At 40.6% G+C, this 19,513-nt stretch overlaps 1 protein-coding gene across 1 annotated transcript; it reads right to left on the reverse strand.

Annotated features, from left to right (window-relative positions):
• Positions 1-232: 232 nt before the first annotated feature.
• cyp27a3 (cytochrome P450 family 27 subfamily A member 3) lies at positions 233-19,176 on the reverse strand (the record flags this gene model as incomplete). Its single annotated transcript, XM_080038506.1, has 14 exons — positions 19,024-19,176; positions 18,147-18,241; positions 17,852-17,988; positions 17,350-17,555; positions 16,752-16,853; positions 12,757-12,857; positions 11,751-11,941; positions 9,041-9,240; positions 7,186-7,383; positions 5,247-5,410; positions 4,616-4,782; positions 1,974-2,055; positions 1,407-1,613; positions 233-364 (listed from the first exon to the last, which is right to left on the reverse strand). Exons 1-14 carry the CDS (start codon positions 19,124-19,126, stop codon positions 233-235), a joined length of 2,085 nt encoding a protein of 694 aa, XP_079894632.1. The 5' UTR covers positions 19,127-19,176.
• Between the last annotated feature and the right edge of the window lie 337 nt (positions 19,177-19,513).

Raw genomic sequence — 19,513 nt, forward strand, 5'->3', positions numbered from 1 at the left:
AAACAGAGTCAGGGAGTCTAAATGTATTGACACTGTTAGTTTTGGTCCTTTTGTGAGATTTGTTGACAATAAGAGAACTATAGAATAACATTAGAGTAAAGCCTGTGAATCCTACACACAAACACCATTCAGTCAGCATGGTATTTTATGGCACAGTTTAGGGGCATTCCAGCCAGTCCTTGGTGATGTGAATACAAGTGGAAACAACAAGGCAGGCAACACAGTCTGAATACTAAACACGCTGCTCCACTCTCCTGTCATGGAACTGCAGGTTGATGGGTTTGGCAGGGCAGAGCAGTGTCCGGGTGATGGGCTTGACTGTGGTCCCAGCAGGGTCCGGCCTCACCTCGTAGCGCTGGATTAACTTTAAAAACAAAACACACACAAAAAGAGAAACATTTGTTCAAGTAGTAATACCACTAATTGGAGATTTTGTTTTTGGGCAGAATATATTCAACTCAATTCAAGTCAATGTATCTGTCCCCGGAGGGCAATTAAAAGGCAAGTAGAGTGGCATAAAACTAAACACATAGACATGACTCAAGTAAATGAACACAAACAATGTAAAAGAAAATAATGCTTTTCATTATTAAGTGCTAAAAATAAGTCCATGTTAAAGGTCTATTAAAAAAACATCCGAAAAGTGCTGTAGTGTTGCTTGAAAGGCAGGCAGGTGGGGGAGGGGGGCATACAATGTATTTTTATAAGTCCCTAGAGTGCAGACTCAGTCCACATTCTAGCTAATGATTTCCCACTGTTTGCCAGCTACCTGAATTATAACTGTTGTTTTTGGCTGATGACTGAGTCTCAGGTCATAGGCTACACCTGCTCTGAGGTCTTGAGCGACCAGCTTCTGTGCTCTGGTTGGACAGTTTGTGCAGGTCAACTGAATGGAGCTAAAATATAACTGATTTCCAGGGAGTGGGAGAGGGACTTGTTTAAGGCGAGTCACAGCACGCAAATACATAGTTTTTTCAAGCACTGGTCAATTTTGCGATTTTTGGCCAGTTTGCTTCCATATAGGTAAGTATAAATAAAGATTTCAAAATACAAATTTAGGTGATTATTTGACTAAATCTGTTCTGTTTGCGTCTGTATATTTTCCCACACACCCATCTTTGACAGCCAGTATTTCAAAATGAGTTATTATCAAATCTCTGAAGCAAAAATATAAATTTCTAAAGCACATAAGTCCACTAAACTTTCCATATTCATTCTAAGCACTAACACTTCAGAAGGTTAATAAATACGGATTTGTTCATAAGTAGCTAATTGTCTAATTTATGATACATTTTGTTATTTAAACATGCAGAGAATGCATTTTTAAGACCTGTACATTGAATATCTTTGATATAATTTAAAGGCTATGAGAGAAAGCAGATCCATGGGATGAGGTATATTCTTACCCTGGACAGGAGCAGATACATCTCCAGCTCAGCCACCCGTCTGCCCAGACAGGCCCGGATCCCAAAGCCAAACGGGACGGAGCCAAAGGGGTGATGCTTGGCCCAGTCCTCCCCTCCTCTGAGCCAGCGCTGGGGCAGGAAGGTGTGCGGGTCAGGGAAGACGCTCTCATCGTACGACACAGCGTAGTGACACAGGTGGAACAGCGTCTGTGAGAGAGATAAGAGATGAGAGGTCTCCTTTAATGATACATACCAGTCAATACATCTGAGGCATAGCTGTTAAGATTTGAGATTAGCAGCCTGAGTTAATTTAACAATGTAAAGGTGCTACGAGGAACTTTCAGTTTGTGTTCATTCTTGCACCCCCTTTGGACAAAAGCGGTAGTGTTTCTACTACAGCTGTAGTTTGTGCGTGAGCGTACCCATGACAAAGGCATTAGGAAAATCTTTATAAAAAGAGCATTCTTTGCACTGATGATCTCGTTTGCTGTTCAAGTTATTCATGATCATCAGAGAAAACAGCACATTTTCCACATTAATTCAATTAACATTTCAGAAGTGTCTCACCCTTTTGGGGAAGATATAATCTCCCACCACAATCTCATTCTCTACTGTGAGCCGGGCGTTTCCTGGTACCACTGGATACAGCCTGGTGAACACAGAGGGCAGAAAGGAGTCAACACTAGTGCATTACTCTGTTTTAAGTGAAAGTCAAGGACAATGAGTACATACCTTACCTGACGCCGTAAGGGGCAGTAGCTCTCTCAGAGTCTTCAAATCTAACCTAAAAAATCTGTTAAAAGCTGCTCAGCTCTGCAACCACTAATTTGGTCCTTAGACTTGTTTTTGTGTGTGTGGGCGTGGGTGGGATGAGGAAGGTGGGGGGAGTTGCACGCAGACGTGTGTAGCCATGTTGTTGTGGTGTTTTATCCATCGGCGTCGGCAGACCCTTTTCACCGGGGCACGTGCCCCGTTGTGGATCTGCGGTGCCTGGGTATGCCTGGGGCACTGATTTTTTAATTAATTAATTTATTTATACCTTTAATTTTTTTTTATTTAAGTCTGACTCATCTGGCAATCTACAGAATGCATGCTTGCATTTTTTTTTCTTAAAATAGGCCTATATGCATGGTGCCCCCCTCATTGGCCGGCCGCTGCAATGAAATGTAGGCCTACGTGACGAATGCACACACTGAGGAGAGAATCATTCTCCTTGATATCGACTTTTTGAACCTGTCCAGCACAGCGTCAGCGACCATTCACTCCGGCCGGCGTGAAGTGAAGTAAACAGTAACGGCCTCCACACACATCCTGCGTCTACCTCTGGAGCGTGTCGCGTTACCTTACTGCTGCCTCTCTCGGACTTTTCTCGGACACACATCGTCTCAGCAGCTGCTGCTGCTGCAGCAGCGCTGCTTCTAAAAGCCCTATCTTTCTACATAGAGTTTTCATAGATAATTCCCATTAAAAATGAAGTTATTTCATGTCATCTATGATGCATATGATTTATATTGAGTCTGGACAGTAATCCGTTCGCCCCATTGCCATTTTTTTAATTTTTTTTGCCATATTTTCGCTTGTTGGAAGTTTTATTTTGAAGGGGACACACCAGGAAATGGTGAAACTACAGCGAAAGCTGCCAGTATGAAGTCAATATGACTCTCAGCAGAGTAGGCTATTTCAAAAATCACTTTACTGATTTATACGGGAGAGAGAGAGAGGGGGGTGTGGTCGGGGAAGAAGAAGGCCGTAGACACAGATAGAGCAACGGAAAACTGTTGCGCTCATCATGATCTTTTTTATTTCTTCACTATATTGGATATCTATATGTGTCATTTATCCAAAAATGAAATGCCAGAACTAATTGAAAATTAGGTTTTAAATCCCTCGGATTTTGATTGCACAATTAAATCGTGAAATAAAGGGATTATTCGCGTATACGACTGAGGGATGTTTTATTTTGAAATAAACACACCGGGTAAACGTGTAACTAGAGTGAATGCTACTGGTATGACTGTCAGCAGAGTATTTCTCTATCAGTTAAAGCACAGAGACGCGAGAGAGACGCGCTGCTCTCAGAAAAAAAATAGGCGAGCCTCCTGAGGTGAAGGGGAGCGTCGCTGCAGACGTGCCTCCGACGCGCCTCAGCAGTGCGTCTGAGGTTGGATGTGTGCTCGCTCTACGTTGATTTCTGTGACAAAAAGTCAGACGCAGACGCGAGGTAGACGCGCAGTAGAGGTAGGATGTGTGTGGGGGCCGTAAGCGTTACATTTTTATCCTCTGGAAGCATAGAATGTCTAACAGCTGCAGTTGTGAAAGGACATTCAGCGTACTGAGACGCCTTCACACTTGGTTGAGGAGCACAATGGGGCAAGATAGGCTTCATCATCTTGCCATCATGTCGGTTGAGCGAGGAGAACTCTCCAAATTAAGCCAGTCACAACTGATCGACAGCTTCGCAAAAATGAAGCAGAGGCGCTACCGTTTACTGTTAAAAAAATGAACAGCTCCCCTATCTTTCTGGCCATGATATACACACCTCATAGGATCATCACCATCACACCATCATAGGATGGTCTGAAATAGAAATGATAAACACAGACATGTAGGCCTATGTATGTAGAGGTGTTTTTTTGTTTTTCCTTTTACAGTTGCACATTTCAAGTTTTCAGTTTTCAAGTTCATGTTTGCTGACAGATATTTAATGAAGATACGCTTTATGATAATAAATAAGTGCTATAAAATATTTGCTCGCGTGCTTGCATTAATTATCTGTGCCCATGCTTTTTTTAAATAAATAATTGCCCAAAATTTTTTTAGCTCGCGCGCTTCGCGCGCTCGCATTTTTTTTTGGTGCCCTATTGTGCCCCTGTATGGTATTGGGTGAGCTGACGCCCCTGGTTTTATCCCTGTATACTAATAATCTGTCTTGTTACTGTGTTGTATTTATGTGACCTGCCAAGGGACTACAGATGCAAATTAGCTTAAAGCTATAATCTGGTATAGTGCATCAAATGGCAACATTTATGTTCTAACTGTACATTGTCCCTTTTAAATAAAGATTTTAATAATAATAATAATACCGAATCAAGCATACAAATTTATGAATAGTTGTACGGTAAAAACAAACACAACGTTCTGAATTCAACAAACACCATATAACATGTTAATGAGTGAGCTTTGGGGAGGATAGATATGATCAAACTAACCGTAGTGTCTCTCTGATGATGGCCTTGAGTAAAGGCATTTGAGCGATGTCATCACTGATGGGCACCTTGTCTCCGGGGCAGACACTGATCACTTCCTGGTATAACTGTTCCTGCATCTCTGGCTCCTTCGCCAAGTGATACATACACCACGAGATAGTGTTGGAGGTCTGACAAAGAGAGGATCACACACTGCTATCACACTAGAAGGTGAAATATAGCAAGTTACATATCAAAACAGTTACAATGAGGATTTGTGCATACATTTTTTGACCAAAAGAATATTGCGGAAGTATAAATAAAAGGTCCAAAATGTACGTTTAGGCGATCATGTGAAAAAACCTTGTCCGTTTGCGTCTGTATATTTCTCCTATACAACCATCTCCACTAAAATCATAGTAAGGTATTAATTCATTTGCTTATTTATTCAAACATTTTTGATAAAAATAATTGTTTAATGTCAGTAATCAACTGACAACGTTTCATGATGATATCTATGTTAAACACATGTCCCTTTTCAGCAGCAGTTTCTCCTCTCAGGTAAATAAAATGACTAAATGTAGGAAAAGTTAACTTCTTTACAGAAAAAAAATCCCTCCCATCCACGGAGCACACACACACCAGCTCTACTCACAGTGTCCACTCCTGCCAGCAGTAGTTCTGTGATGCTGCCCAGGATCTCAGTGACTGTGATCTGGTCACTGAGCAGCAGGTGTGTGAGGTAAGCTCCCTCCACCTCCTGCTCCTGGTGCACCCTGGCCTGGATCTCCTCCATCTTCTTCTGCACCAACTCGTCAGCTACCAGACACAAGAGAAAACATTCACCCATATGCATTTACTCATAACCAACACAAGGAGGAGACAGGCTCCATACTTTTTGCCCACAAGAGGGCAAAAGAAACCAATTGTGAGACCCTGATGTGGAATAACTAGCAGGAATTGTGAGGTGGACTTTGAACATTGACTCCTGCGTTCCAGTCCCTATACTTGCAATTTAGTATGGTAGAAAAAAGATTTAGGATGTCCCAATTCTTGTGGTCAGATTTAATATGCTTAAAAATACCCGGATGTAGTGCTACATCTGGCCGAGATTTTTAGTGTTGAAATCAGGGTGCAATTTTGGCGATTCTGACCCATAATCCTGTGCGCACTGAAAGTGACGTCATATCGACGGAGCCTCTGTATGAAAACAGCCGGGGATGCGACGGATATAAAAGAAAGAGGCAAGATCAAGGCGCAATGTTATGATGAAACAATATAAGTAAAGGTACTGTATGTCCTAATTGTATGCCTACTGCATGCTAACTGGATTCTTTTTATGGTCAGATGTAGTATGTAGAACAGAAAAAAGAAGGAGTATGCAATTTGGAACACAGCCTAGTCTGGGGTCCTTGAAACGATGTTGATCATCTGAACTTGACAAATGGCCAATAAGCCTGGGCTTGAGAAACGTTTTGTGACAGCAATCAGTAATGATGGAGTGTCTGTGATCGGTCTGTCTATTCTAGAACAGCATAACGCTACAATGGCTGGAGGCAAAGTGAATTGAGCAGCTGTTCATGTGCCTCAAGGGCCAAGATAACAGCATGTTTTTGGGGGACAAGGGCTAAGTTTCCACAGAGCTCATCTGGTGACATTTACTGGAGAAAAAACTTATTATATGACAAGGAAATAATAAGACTGTGAGTTGGATTTATATTCAGAAACAGAACAGCAGCCTATATGGCACCTGTTATTTTCCACTGGAAAGGCTTGTTAGAAGGCACTTCATCACCTTTTCCTGCACACAATGGAGGGCACTTTGTTTTGTTCAAATACGTATGTATGTATGTAGGCAGCCCCAGAGCCTGTTATCCCTACCATCTACCATCCCTTTGCCAAAAATAAGGCTACTACTGACTGAGGGTCAAGAGGAGCCTTCGTCTATATAAAGCCGGTAACTGAAATAAGACAGCAGAGACACTGCAGGATATCTTCTCCAACATTCTCCAAGCCGAGCTACCCAGTCTGAGCTATATGCCTGCACTTCTTTCTAGTGTGAAAGCTACAATATGTGAATTAACAGACCCCAATAGTGACACTAGTGAGTGGAGTCAGTCGACAGTAAAAGCCAATCACCTACCATAATTATTAAATTCTACTGAGACTAATTTGTGATTCCTAAATTTTTACGTCACATGTGATCCTTTTACTGGTTAAAAAGGCTGCATGCACAAGGGTGGGTTATTTTAAATCATTATTTGTGTAAGGTGTGTTGCTGGTACAGAACAACCTTTCCTGTTTTCATTGCATTTGGAATGAATTGTATTTGTGTTAGGTTGTACTTGTGGTTAAGATGCACCATGTCTTGTTAGTATGAATCATTCAACAATGTGGTAAAGTGAGACCTGGTTAACAGAGTAACAAAACAAACATTTGACACTTAAACATACAAAATGTCTGTAGTATGACTTGCAAAACATCACACACACACACACACGTGCACGCGCACACGCACACACACGCGCACACACACACACACACACACACACACACACACACAGTTTGACAGGTTGAAAATAAAAGTTGCTCACAAATTTTGAAGAGACAATCCCAGGCTGCCACAAACTGCTTCCAGTAGGGCAGGTAGGGCCAGACGGATTTGGGGAAGAGGACGATGATCGGGGAGAGACGGAACATTTCCCCCACCGAGAAGATGAACTTCTGGGTCTCCTCTGGTATCACCTGGTTCATGCAGCCCATACGACTCTCAAACAACACTGAACAGATCCCTGAAATGTAAAAAATAAAAATAATAAAATTATATTCATAGATCAGAGAATGCCTCGCTTTTGTAATCCATCCAAGGAGAAGTTGCTTTTAGGCAAGGCAAGGCAAGGCAAGTTTATTTATATAGCACAATTCAGACACAAGGCCATTCAAAGTGCTTTACAGGGGCAAGATTAGAATACATAAAACACATTATAAAACATTTAAAAGCGATTAAAAGAAGCAAAAAAAAAAAAAAAAAAAAAAAAAAAAAACATGAAAACTGGATTTAATAAAAGAAGCAAATAAAATGAAAATACAGTAATATAACATGCAGTGGTCTTATGATCTGAACACACACACACACACACACACACACACACACACACACACACACACACACACACACGCACACATAATTGAGTGTGTAGAAACCTGAAAAATACACCCATAAGTGATTGTTGAACCACAGGCTGTTTTATCAGTCTTCTGGCTTCAGGCTTTCCCTCAGACTTTGGAGCCATTGGGGGATTTGCTACCATTCATACTCGAGGGTTAGGGTTGATAAGGTTATTGAGTTCTCACTTCATTGTATTGTAAGCTGTATGCATTAGGATTTCTTAAAGGCCAAGCCGGGATCAATTGTGTGTGGACAATTGTGTGTCCAAAGGAATGGCTCAACATTTTGGCTAATATACCCCACTGCAAAACAATACAAAAAGCATGTTTCCAAAAAAAATTCTAACTATTTCGTCAACTAAAGAGAAGTAGGGCAAAAATCTTCTGTGACCACACCTTTTATATTAGTCCAATCAGGATGGTGCTGTAAAAATAGATAAGAAATATTCAAATGTTAAGTAAACTTCCACCTGAAATGTAAATGCTAAAGGATCCCTGTTAAAAGGTCATGTGATATATCTAAAACCGATCATAGGATATATAGTAGCGCACAGTTTACCTCACAGTATCTTATCAGCGTTCAAGGCCAAAAGTTGACAACTGTGTCAAAGTCAACACCCTGGATCACGACACACGCACTACACACGACAGGTTGCTTTACAAACAGCAGCCTAGTTCTACTGCTGCACCCACATTCAGAGAAAAATGTTGTTGCTGTTTTTGTTGCAATCATTACAAAACCTCCCCAGAAGTCTGGTTGTGGCAAATTTGTGACAGACTTTCGGCCGGCTTCAGCAGCTAGATAAAGTGTAACACAGACAACTGCCGCGGTGACTCTGCAGTATAGTCAAAGAGTCAAGGACGAGGCTGATAGCATTTCCCTCTATCACCCACCATGGTTGTATTACACAGATTATAGTTAGTATGCTTCTTTACATGAGGAAGCAAAGTGGTGTGCAATATTTTGTTTTTGAAAATGATTTTACAAAATAAAGGGTTGCTGTTTTGTTTGTTTTATCTTGTATTTCCTGTGTTTTTGGACTTGATTTTTAAAATTTTTGATTTCTATTAATTTTTATTTTTTCTCTCACTTTTCTAATGTCTAGTCTTAACTTGATGTATTTTTATCTTGATGCATTTGATTCCCATGTAAAGCACTTTGAATGTCCTTGTGTCTGAATTGTGCTATAGAAATAGACTTGCCTTGCCTTCACTTAATACTAAGTATCTATAAAACATTTTTTTTTTAAACAGGCGACTATTTGTATCTTAAATGCTGACCTTCAAAAGCGAACTTGTAGAGTTCTCCGGTGAGGTCGTTGACCATCACTCCGTCTCCGCTGCTCTCCCTGAGCCAGTCCACTCTGTGTATGAAGTCTGTCACCACCTGGTTGATGGTGTTGGCGTAGGAAGACACGTGTTTGGGCTTCAACATGCGAGGATTCAGGATGCTGCGGATGCGCTGCCACTTGGCCCCCATTCTACAAAAAGGAGGATTCATAAGAGGAAAAAAATTCAAATGATCAGACTGAGATAAAGGTGTTTAAAACCAATACCACAAGTCAAACAAGGACATTCTCTAATTTTTCTGCTTAAAGTTAGAGAGCTTGAAAGTGTATCTTGTGTGGGACTGCTTTACTTATTTTTCTGATGGTACCAAAAAGGTACTGGTTGTGTATCCATACCATGTCTTTGGGCCAGAGTTCCATTGTGTCCAAAAACAATTGAATGTCTCTTGTTTTGAGTGATGTTTGTGTAAAAACTACAGTGCCCAGCTATCAAACTACATATTATTTATCTACATAGATTGAAGTATTAACATGAAACGTTTGGGGGAATAAGGGCCATAGACAGCTTAGGGAAGTCATTGTTGGTTTTGGTAATTGGTACATAAGAGAAAAATAGACGTAAGAAATAGAGAAGAGAACATTCAGTCCCTCTCTGTCTCTGTTTACTCTAAACTATGTTTTCATTTGTGAGTTAAACGGATTGGAACACCTGCATTGTGCAAGCTGTCAGGATGAGTGAGGATCTCAGCAGACACTAGTACTCTGTCTCTCTCTCTCTCTGTCTCTCTCTCTCTCTCTCTCTCTCTCTCTCTCTCTCTCTCTGTGATGTCACTGAGTTCATTGACGACAGACAGTGTAGCCACAACAAGAACGACAAGAAAAACCAAATACCAGAGAGGAACTGGAGCCGTCATTAGTCAGACCAAGCAAATTAATTAATGGAGTGTGACGTGAGTGAGTGAGTGAGTGTGGATGACTAAATCACTGTCCCTCCCACTCCACGCATTGTTTACTAACCATGTCGCCTTCAAGTACACATGCACGGCACACAGCCACTTAATACAGTACATTCTCTAGAACCAGTGTGTTATGGTGATGACGATTGCTTTGAAGGCCTGAAAGCTTTTACAAACCTGCAGTAGTCCATGTTTGACAAATAGCATGGCTACCTTCCAACGTTACAGCTGTTGCATTGTGATACATATTGTTTTGCACGGAACGAAGAATGTGTTTCTTACATAAGCATCCTGTTAAGAATGAGATCTGTTCACAGGCAGTATGGACAGGACCATTACGGCGACAAATACCTCTTTCAATTAAAAAACAGCTTTAAGATGCATCCTCATCATTTAGGACACTGTGGTCGTAAATGCACATAGGCTGCATCATATTCATTTCAAATGTATTTTAAACTTATACTATACATGTGTTTAGAACATGTAGCCCGGTATCACATGTCCCAAATTTGCCTCAAGGGATGTTTTGTGCTGTGCAATTACAACCTTCACAGCCTACAACAACCTCTATAGACACTTTATATGGCAAGGCTGTGGTAATTGAATTAAACACAAATGCATTCAGGACTATGCACCATACCGTGGGGGGTGAAACATACATTTAAGGCCTGTCCTCAAGACAGCTTTTACTGATGCATGGGAATGTGGACACTGCATGGAGAATCCGTCCAAGCTATGACCTGACATGTTTAAGTCAGTAGCACATCTTTAAGAGCAGATATGGTATGTGAGTGGATTCCTCCTTTAGCCTGAGGGGTGTACTCTGTCCCACTTCTATACTACATGCTGTCTGCACTATATGTTTACTACTGCTGCAACCCTAAAGGTGTACTGTGCAGTTTCAGAGGAGGGGGATTTGTTTACATTTGCAGAGCCTGCAGTTAGTTTACAAAACATATGTTCTCTACATGTAATTCTTAGTATTGAATAATTGTATCATAAATAAAAAAATAAATAAAAACAATATGATTTGGAGGAACCTGGAACCAAATGTAAGACTAGTATATGTTTATAAACCAAACTGTGGGCCCTGCTGCTGTGAACAACAACAACAACAGTGAAACAGTAACTTTTTCAGGAAGCTTTCTTCAAACAGTGTTCCAGGGATCACATTTTCCTGTGAGGAAAGTTTGTCTATACAGTTATGAGAATATATCTTAGAAAAGTTACACAGTGCACCTAATATGCCTCTATGAATACGACTTAGAGAGACAGCCAAATGTGGAAGCTATTTTTAGTTTCTCTGAGGTGTTCCAGGGCTGTTACATCACCATCATTCTTTTTTTTTTTAAGTACACAGGCTTTTGTGCAAGAACAAGATCCATATACAAGGCACACCAAAATCAAGTGTTACGATGCATGCATACTTGTTAGACTATTCTACCTTGGGGGTGCTTGAGGTCTAGTGGTTAGAGCCCCCCCCCCCCCCCCCCCCTAAAGGCTCAGTCCTCAGAAGCAGCAGACCACTGGTTCGAATCCGGCCCGTGGTCGTTATCTGCATGTCATCCCCCTCTCTGCCCTGTTACTCCTAACTGTCTAATAAAAAAAAGCAACAAAAATGTTTTTGCTAGACTATAATACTTTGTCACCCTTCCACTGTGAACACATTGCACATAGAGTAGATAGGGTAAAGCTATGGTATCTTGTGTGTGTGGTGAGGGGGTGGGGGGGGGGGGTATAACTCACTCTGTCAGGGGTCCGTGGGCTTGGTTCCTGAGCTCTCGGTAGCTCCTCCAGTGGGGCATGTCTGTCCGGACCGGTAGCCTGCCCTCCTGTCTCAGCACCTGCTCTATCAGCTCTGCGCTGGCCACGTTCACCAGCACCAACGGGCCGTACTTTGACTTCCACATGGGACCATAGATCTTCTTGTGCTCGATCTTAATAGAGCAAAAATAGAGCAACGTTAACAGAGTTGTTTATTATGAGGTTATAATAAGACATTGAATGTGCCAAAGAGGTGAATAGACACAAGGATGTGCCATGTGCAATGAGGAAATGATCAACAATCCAGTTTCTAAGCTGTGAAACTGATATGTAGCCTATCGAATATCAAATCCACATGATAAGCCTTAAGGGTAAGTTCAGCAGAATCCTAGGGAAAACTGTCTCACTTCTTTTATAACTGTAATAGAGGTCATCTATCGTACTTATTTTAACTTTTACAAATTGTCTGCCTTTTTTTGCCTTTTTGTTTTAATTATCTCTTAAATGCAATTTGAGTATTCTCTTAAGTCTTTATTTTTTTGAATTATTTCTGTACCCCCTGTTAAGCACTTTGAATGGCCTTGTGTCTGAATTGTGTTGTGTTATAAATAAACTTGCCTTGCTTTGCCCATGCCTTGCCTGGGAGTTTGCACGTGCCTGCTTGCATAAATCATTTATATAATGAATTAGCCTATAATAATATAATAATTGCACAAACTGCAGGAATATTTCTCTTGCATGTGTATTGTAGCTACTGTATATGCATGCCATGTCATAACAACAATGCAGACATACATAGCCTAGGTAAAAATAACCGCCCTGTTTGGTCCCAATCATAGATAGGCTAAGGGTTCACCGGTGCACTGTAGGTCAAGTGAAAAACAAACAGAGTAAATAACACTGATCCTGACCGCTCACTGATTTCAGTCCTGAGAAAAACACACACTCGCTTAAGCCTCCTATGCCTTCCATATGCTCACTCACTCACTTGCAATTGTTGCGTCTCTTTGAAATATCCCTTTATAAAGAGCCAGCGTAAACTGGTCAGGAAACTTGGTCCGCCCATCTCGTCCATGGTTTTGAGTTTGACGTTGTCACCCATATAGTTAGCGGTGGTGGTGGATGCATCGCGGTGGTTGGTATAGACCCCTCCATAATCCACCGCATTGAGTCCCGCTGTCACCTTCTGAATCCCTCCATATCGCTGATGGTTCACTCGCAGTCCGATGTTCCTCAGAGATTTACTGAACATGTTAACCGGTGGAGTGAGTGTGTGTGTGTGTGTGTGTGTGCGCGCGTGTGTGTGTGTGTGTGTGTGTGTGTGATCAGTCCGCTCAGTTCAGCGTCTGGACTCCAAACAAGTGCGCCAGCCCCGGTGCCTGTCAGTGACTGTAATGAATGGTTATGATGCGGCAGATATACCGCCTCCCTCCCTCCCTCCCTCCCTCCCAGCCTCTGACACACACACACACACACACACTGTGGACTTTGGTTTGAAAATCAGGGAACTGTTATTTTTGCAGTTTCTAAGAATAGCAACACAGTGAATCGTCAAAATATAACTAAACTAGCCTAATCAATACTTTTTGTCAATAAAAACATTTCCCGTGATAGGTCATGGTTGTCTGTGTATGTCCTGTCTTGTGATTTTACGTTATCATGTTTTGTTATGTGATATTTGAAATATGGGTCAATGAATGTTGTTGGAACACATAGGTCACACACAGTTTAAGGATGATTTCCTCTGTTTTTTCCACTACAAAGCCTATCACTAATATTACACTTTGAATTATGTATCATCAACATACTAGATTATATTTATTATGCAGTTCAAAAATATTGTGTAGGCCTACCTGCTTTGATAGCCTACTTCATTTCCATCCTTGTTTCCAAGCTGGAAAAACTCATGCACCGATCACCACCTTTTCTAAATATAGGGGACATATAATGTGAACAATTTGCCTTCACAATTCAGTCCAATCACTTAAACATTTGTAGTTTTACAAAAGTTGTCTTGCACAAAGACAAACTCCAAAACAGACCAAAACCACTCAGCTGTTCATGTTCAGGAAGCAAGCAGCGCTTCCTCTTTCCTGGTGCTCCAAGATAAGGCTTTAGGTTAGTCTGCACTGATCTCCACAATGCAGTATGGTTTGATTAGTAGGACTACATTTAATATGTTTGCTCTAACTCTGCATTTAGTACATGGGAAATGGTAAAGTATATTAAAATCAGCTATATTACAGAAGTAATGCAACTGATGTATAGACTGGATTACAACAGTAAACGTTGTACACAGCTCTGTGCAGTAAGAACAAGAAAATACAGGTTGTTGCTTCTCTTCAACGGGAACATTGTCACACAATCTTCATAATGCTTTCAGATTTGTACCAATTCCAACATTCCACTCTTGTTTTTTCCGTGTGGATATAATACTGTCAAGTCAACTCAAAGGAAACTAATCTGATTCAAAGGAATGAAGTTGATGTCCAGAATGTCCTGCTGTAATTTGACCAGACACCAGACAGGACTGGATTTTCTGTTAAAGGCAATATGTGTGGAATTTAAAAAATGTCTGACTGTAGCGCTATATGGCAGAAGCACAGGGCAATCTTCACTTGGTTCAAGAGGATTGTTAATTCTACTATAATGGCATTTAAAAAATAATACATATAAATGATTTTAAAAAAGCACACACAAATACTATTAAAATCTTTATTTTTTCTACAAAGAAATGACTCTTCAATAGTTTACAAATGATGCTCTGAGAACACTGTCTTCTTAAGGCTAAAGAACATATCATTGACTTTTCAGACAGCTTCATCTCAGTCTCTCTCTGTGTATGTATCAGTCAGCCGGGATACTAAAGAAAGGCTGGAAAAGAAACAGCAGCTTCTTGTACGCTCAGACAGCTCAGCAGTGATATGGGGGCCGATGGTTTGACCGGCCCGAGGCAAATAACCAAAAGGCACATGAAAGTTATGTAAGACTCACACTGAGGTAAAGTATCAAAGCGTATCTGGCTTGTTATGCAATACAGTTCCTACTAACTTGCATTTCTAATGGCTTGGCTATTAGAAATATATATAGAAAATAAAATATATTAAGCGATTCACCGTTGGTCGAGTATATTATTTTTTGAAATATAAATAATTCATTTGATTCAAGTATTGCAGGTTTTAAAGCTACAAAGTGTGACCATGACTGAGCCAACTCAGTACAAGTGCACCACTTTGCCAGATATCAGACGCACTTATATACTGAAATATGACATCTTGTGATTTTAGAATAGCCTCTTTTAGCTCACTGTTTTTTTTGTTTTGTTTTTTTGGCCAACAAACGTCGCTCTCATCAGCCCTGTTTCAGGTACATTATCGGCCCATTGTGATCAGCAGACACACAGTTTATAACTAGCTCTTGGACATATGTAGCAGCTCAAGAGCAAGACATTTTCTCATGGGCTGGTAAAAACTAATTCAGAAATAAAAGATTTTCTTCAGGTTGCAAAAGACGACAAATGAATGATGATGTTCATCTGTGACGTCTGGCTTTTGCTTTGACACATTTCTAAAAGGAGAGTTTACATCAATGTTATGTTTTCTGCTTGTTCTACAGCTGCCAAATAATTAAAGAAAAACTAGATTCAGATATCCAAAGCAAAAGGCTCTACAGCTAAAAGAGGAAAAAGCAGTGGAGTTAATGGTCATATCAATGAGGCTCATCCTAAAAAAGAATATTTTTCTGCTATGATAAACTAAAATGTCTCCAATTAGAAACTAATGCAGAAGCTAAACTGAAGCTATTAAGGGACATCTGACCAAAGATACAACAAAACGTTTTCACTCATATTTCTAAGACTGAATGCATAAACTCCAGTGGTGGTTTAAGACAATTAGTGTGAGGGCAGAAACATCCACCTACACTTTACATGAATGCCACTGTGGCTCCGATATGCTTGGTCAGTTTACACACTCGCATCCATCCATCCATCCATCCATATAAACACTACAGATAGTTTGTCACAATGTACAGGCCACTCACACACTGACCACATCACGTCACTCTGAACTAAAGGCATCTCTTTAACATACAGTCTTCACGCATCAAAAAGAAGCATAATGAAGAAGAAAAAAAAAATGCGCGGCAGAGAAGCAACAAATTGTATTTGCTAGCTGAATTGTGGATATGTAGAGAAGACAGTCCAACATTAAAGGATGCAAGACGCTGACACACTGTCTGTGCTCTCGGTGTTCAGTCACTTTCACTGCCCGATTCACTCAGCTGGAGGTCACTCTCTGCAACACAAGAACATGGAAACATATGTAGTGAGCTTCAAAGACTGGTTGTATTGATGTATTATTAAAAAATATATTTATTAATAATAATTTATTTTATTTGTAAAGCACTTTTGGAGCAATCTCAAAGAGCTAAATATTTGAGTCCTCTGAACTCTTTCAATATTTTTGATTCAGACCAGAGCTGACCAAACTAGTGCTGTACAAAGGAAAATTTCAGGCCTGAAAATAGTGAGTAAAACTACACAATTAGTAGTAAAATTCCTCGTAACTACTTAAAACATCTTTAGGGCGTTTGACTGTACCATACAATGTCATGCCTGAAGTCATGTGATTTATGCATTTAATGCTTGGTTGCTGGTCCTCTTCTACCAACATTATGTCCTTCTGAACTAATGCCTCACTCAAGCAACATAATCGTGACCTAAGAGCATATACTGTAGTTGGTATTCACTTCAATATTAAGCTATGAAAATACTGGCTTGTGAAACAGAAGACAAGATATGTAACTTAGAGGGCTACTGACTCAGTGTGTTAATGAGTCCTCCTCCGCTCTCCTGGTGGCGGCTGTTGTTGGTGGTGTTGATGTTGGTGTTGATGTTGGTGGTGAGGATTGGCATGCTGTGATTGGTTGGAGCCGGTGCCGGGGGCGGGGCCTGGGCAGACGCCCGCTCGTCCTCTGAGTCACTGCTGCTGGAGCTGTCACTGCTGGAGGACGAGGAGCTGTTGGAGTCTGAGGAGCTGTCGCCGCTGCTCAGCTGGTCCATGACACGCGCCTCCGCCATCAGCTCTGTGCACAGCAGGCAAACACACAGGCAGAGATGAGGACACTAAATACATGTGTGAGATGTATCCACATTTATGGAAAAGAGTGCACACAAATAAAACTTAGATAGATAGATAGATAGATAGATAGATAGATAGATAGATAGATAGATAGATAGATAGATAGATAGATAGATAGATAGATAGATAGATAGATAGATAGATAGATAGATAGATAGATAGATAGATAGATAGATAGAATATACAAACCCAAGTTAGTGAAATTTTTATTTATTTATTATTATTCTTTCGGACAATTCCACACAATACACAATTTTCTCTTGCAAATATTCATACATTATACTTTGTATTGTCCGAAGGGAGACGGAAGAAGCCAAAGGCTTATCAGGTCCCGCCCCCCGAAATAAGTCAATAAAAAGTGAGCACTATTATAAACAGTTAAAATTGCATATTAAAAAGATCCGGTTGTAAAAATTTAAACATTGCGCGTGCAATCATACCTCTCTCTATGTCGTCCATGGGGGATGCCGGGGTCGGGGAAGCCTTCTCTTTGGGAGGAGGGCTCTTAGAGCTGCTCGGCGTCTTGTTACTACTGCCGCCGCCGATGCTGCTGCTGCTTGTGGTGCTGGTGGGAGTCTTCATCTGTTGGCTCAGGCCTCTGCTCTGTTGCTCCATACGAGATTGGACCTTACTGCTGCCCTCGGCCCTGGGAATGCCCATGTACAACACAAAAGATATGAGGAACATTTCTATTTACATGTTGCACAAGTTATTATTTTGGTGAATTAAAAATGTGAACCCAGTTTCTCTCATCTCCCATCAGTATTTGAGGGTACGCAAAAGGTTACATTAACTAATCCAGCTCCAGTAGCCCATTTATCAGGGCATTGTATTGCTGCATCTTTTCCAATATGTTGATCTTTCCACCTCAGCAAAAAAAAAATCTCCTTTTTTTCCTTTTACTTCTTGTATTTTAACTCATTTTTTATTTGTTCAACCCACCTGGTCTTCTTCACAGCTATGTTGCTGTTGAGTTTCTCCAGTCTGTACTCTCCTGTGTCATGGTTCACAATGAGGATGCATTCTTTCATGTACGGCCTCTTCGATCCCTTGAAGACCGTTACTGGAGCACTTGAACCCTAAAAAAAGAAACAGAGGCAAACACCGGCAGCCGAGTTCATTTAAGAAATATTTCAGCCTTGAATTGTATCAAGATAAGTGAATTCAATGCCTTTTAGACTTTTTTTAAGGATCTGCTGGGACACTGTCTGTAAGCTTTGGAGCATCAACCACTGACCTCTAAATTGGGTAAAGTAATAGTGACTTGCTCTCCTTTGCCCACTTCAAGGTCCCCTTCACATGTCGTATCGATGGAGGCTGGTTTGAAGTCATCTGTGGTTGAAAAAATAATAATTTAAAAAAGGGGAAAAAGGAGGAAATATTAGTATTATTTGACACATTTAACTCCTTCGAGTATGAATAACAACACACTCAGTGAGAAATGTTTCCTCATTTTGCATGACACATTTTTACTTTCTTTGTTTTATCAAGTGTAAGTTTTTAAGTCTCTTTTTCGGCCACACGAATACAGGTGCAAACGTTGCCATTGGAATTCCTAAATCTTTGTCTCCAACCAATAATGCAACATACACAAAACATAATAACCTAAAATGTACTATTATAAAAGTATAATATAGAAAATAAAAAGCCAGGCACCTACAAGGAAGAATCTCCACTGTAGTGACCACAATGATAAAAGGGTTAAATATATATCCTATGCTCAATAGCACAATTGTTTTTATAAATATTGTTGACACCTCAGTGCTGAAATTCTCTACCGGTACCACCAGGTGGTGCTAGTGTACAGATTGACGCAATGCTAAAGGAAGCTAACATTTTGACAGCTGGGGCATCAATGCTTTGTAATAGTTGAGTGAACAAAAATGATAACGACGACGAAGCACATGGAGAACTACCTACGTGCTAGAACCATGGGCTAGAACACACCAACACCAGGAGGGTAAAAATGTAAAGGCGAGGCTGCAAAACCTGGCGACATGTCAAACAGCTGCTATCAGATTTTTTTTTTTAGCTAACAAGCTAACTAGCATGCTACTGTTAGCTACTGTAAAAGAAAGCCAGACATATCCTGGTGATTCAAAAATCCCACTTACATCGCACTGTGTGGTAGGCACTTTTAGGTCGTTTCTCGAACGTCTCTCCTAATTTTAGGACATGTTCTTGGTTGTCAAAGTTGGAATACGCTGTCCCATTCATCCTGAGAGTTTAAATGAGCTGTAAACTTTATGCTGTCCTGTTTTATCTGATAACCATGTACGGCAGAGCGTCAACCACCTCATTGGTACCGCTAAGTCCCGCCTCCTCTCTATCATGATTGGTCAAATGGACTATTCCCTTTGTCTGATTGGGTCAACGTCTGTTTGTAATGACAGTACCGACAGTACGGCTTCGGGGCAAATGTCACGTGACCTGTCTGCCACACAGCCAGTTTAAATTGATATCAACAGAGCCCTAGAATTTATATATACTGATAACAATCACTTAATTATTATTGCAGTATTAGCATACATTGCTGTTACCATATTGATGCTATATTATATATTTATTTACACACATATTTTTACATATTAAATATTATTATTT

This window comes from Ammodytes marinus (assembly GCF_949987685.1).
Source record: "Ammodytes marinus genome assembly, chromosome: 12".
Taxonomy (NCBI): Eukaryota; Metazoa; Chordata; class Actinopteri; order Uranoscopiformes; family Ammodytidae; genus Ammodytes; species Ammodytes marinus.